The sequence below is a fragment of the Microtus ochrogaster genome, unplaced genomic scaffold (genome assembly GCF_000317375.1).
Source record: "Microtus ochrogaster isolate Prairie Vole_2 unplaced genomic scaffold, MicOch1.0 UNK81, whole genome shotgun sequence".
NCBI lineage: Eukaryota > Metazoa > Chordata > Mammalia > Rodentia > Cricetidae > Microtus > Microtus ochrogaster.
Genome location: NW_004949179.1, coordinates 1480746 through 1482811, shown reverse-complemented (window position 1 = coordinate 1482811; position 2066 = coordinate 1480746). Strand labels below are relative to the sequence as shown.

The 2066-nt window shown below is 52.3% G+C and overlaps 1 protein-coding gene across 11 annotated transcripts in view; it reads right to left on the bottom strand.

Moving 5' to 3' along the window:
• Positions 1–2066, bottom strand: part of Unc13a (unc-13 homolog A) — a 49985-nt gene that overhangs the window by 19025 nt on the left and 28894 nt on the right. For all 11 annotated transcript variants that reach the window (XM_026777723.1, XM_026777728.1, XM_026777726.1 and 8 more), the window contains 2 exons: positions 447–532; positions 181–307 (listed from right to left, as the gene is read on the bottom strand). In XM_026777723.1, the coding sequence (XP_026633524.1) occupies positions 181–307; positions 447–532 (213 nt within the window). The remainder of the gene's footprint in view (positions 1–180; positions 308–446; positions 533–2066) is intronic.

The following is a 2066-nucleotide window of genomic DNA, read 5'->3' as shown; positions in this document are numbered from 1 at the left end:
GGGAGGAGGGGGAGGGGAAAGGGAGTTTTCAGCCTCTGTAGAGTAAAAACATTTCAGTCACGGCTTGTTTCAATATGGCGGCTTCCTTCTTCCCCATCTGTGAACCACCTCATGCAGTGGGTGTCAGGTTCACTGTCCTGAGAAACAGGGAGCTGGGGTCCGGCCCTCCTAGGCACTTACGCGGGGTACTCGGGCACGCGGTCTTTGAAGGCGGGCAGTTCGGTCACGTACTCGTTGTACAGCCACTTGACCTTGAAGTGCAGGTTCATGTAGTCTGCGCTCTTGCATAGCCTGTGCTTGTCGTGTTCTGCGGGGGGACAGAGACTCAGCCCGGAGGCCCGGGGCTCCAGCCGGGGCTCCAGCCGGGGCTCCAGCCGGGCTCCAGCCGGGGCTCCAGCCGGGGCTCCAGCCGGGCTCCAGGGTCCAGCCTGGGCCCACGGACTCACCCTCCATGGCGTACTTCATGTCTTGAGCAAACAGGCTCCACATCACCTCGGCGCTGATCTTCCCCACATTCAGCTCCTGCGGAAACCTGGGAAAGAGCAGAGAAACCTGAGCTAACAGGTAGGGAACACTTGGACTTCCTGCTGCAGGCCAGAGGGTCTCAGCTCACCAAAGCATCTGCCTGCCTCTCACTCATACTGCTCAGCTACCCATTGGGTCAGCCATCTATCTGCTCACGATTCATCCACCTACCCACTCACCTGCCCATCATTCCCACCCCCACTCACCTGCCCACCCCACTCACCTGCCCATCATTCCCACCCCCACTCACCTGCCCATCCACCCTTTCCCCACCCCACTCCAGTGCTCAGTTTGGAAGAAACAGACTTGGTACCTCCTTTAGCTATTTGATAAATATCTCACATAGGCCACGCCACTCCATGCAGTGCCCACATTCCCACACAGTTGCTCGGCACACAACATTGTGCACACTGCGTGTGTAAAACTGTGTGTGATTTGTCTGTTGTTTATGGTCCCTCCACGTTGCCAAGGCCACCCTTAAACTCGAACCCAGATCCTCCTGCTAGCCTCATGGACAGCTGGGCCACATGTGTTTGCTGGGCATGTAGCCACAGCATTCTAAATCAAAACTCATTTCTAGGCCAGTGGGACAGCTCCGTGGTAAAGGGACTTGTCACTAAGCCAAAGACCTGGGTTCAGTCCCCAGAGTCCTCATGGTGGAGGGAGAGAACCGACTCCCACAATGCCCTGTGACTATGATACACATACACACAGGACCCAGGTTCAAGTCGCACCACCCCCAGTAGCTCATAATCATCTCTAACTCCAGTTCCTGAGATCTAACGCCCTCTTCTGGCCTCCACAGACACGCAGGCATAATACCCAAACATATGAAAGGGCAATATTTGTTAAAATAAAGTAAAATTTAAGAAAATATTTTTGCTTTTTTGAGACAGGGTTTCATTGTATAACAGTCCAGGCTGTCCTAGAACTATCTCTGTAGACCGGGCTGGCCTTGAACTCCCAGAGGCTGCCTCTGCCTCCCAAAGGCTGGGATTTATGGTGTGTGCTACCAGTGCCCCAAATAAAATTTTCACTAAAAAAAATGTTGAAGTTCACACCCCATCTGTAAACACATATACAGTTAAGTTTGTGTGATCAGACACTAAATTCCATAGGACCTGTATCTCAGGCCTGTCCTCCTTCTTCTCAGGAGACCCAGGCGGGGATCAACCTGGGCTACACAGTGAGTGTGAGGCCAAAAGATGACTGGAGAGATGGCTCAGCGGTTAAGAGCACTGACTGCTCTTCCAGAGGACCTGAGTTCAATTCCCACGTGGAGCTCACAATTGTTGGTAATAACAGTTCCAGGGAATCTAACACTCTCACACTGACATACATCCAGCCAAAACACCAATGCACATAAAATAAAAATAAATAAGTCATTTCAAATAAAAAGAAAGTCCTGTGTTTTAAAAGAAGTAAAAAGAAAGCCATATGCCGGGCGGTGGTGGCGCACGCCTTTAATCCCAGCACTCGGGAGGCAGAGGCAGGCGGATCTCTGTGAGTTCGAGACCAGCCTGGTCTTCAGAGCTAGTTCC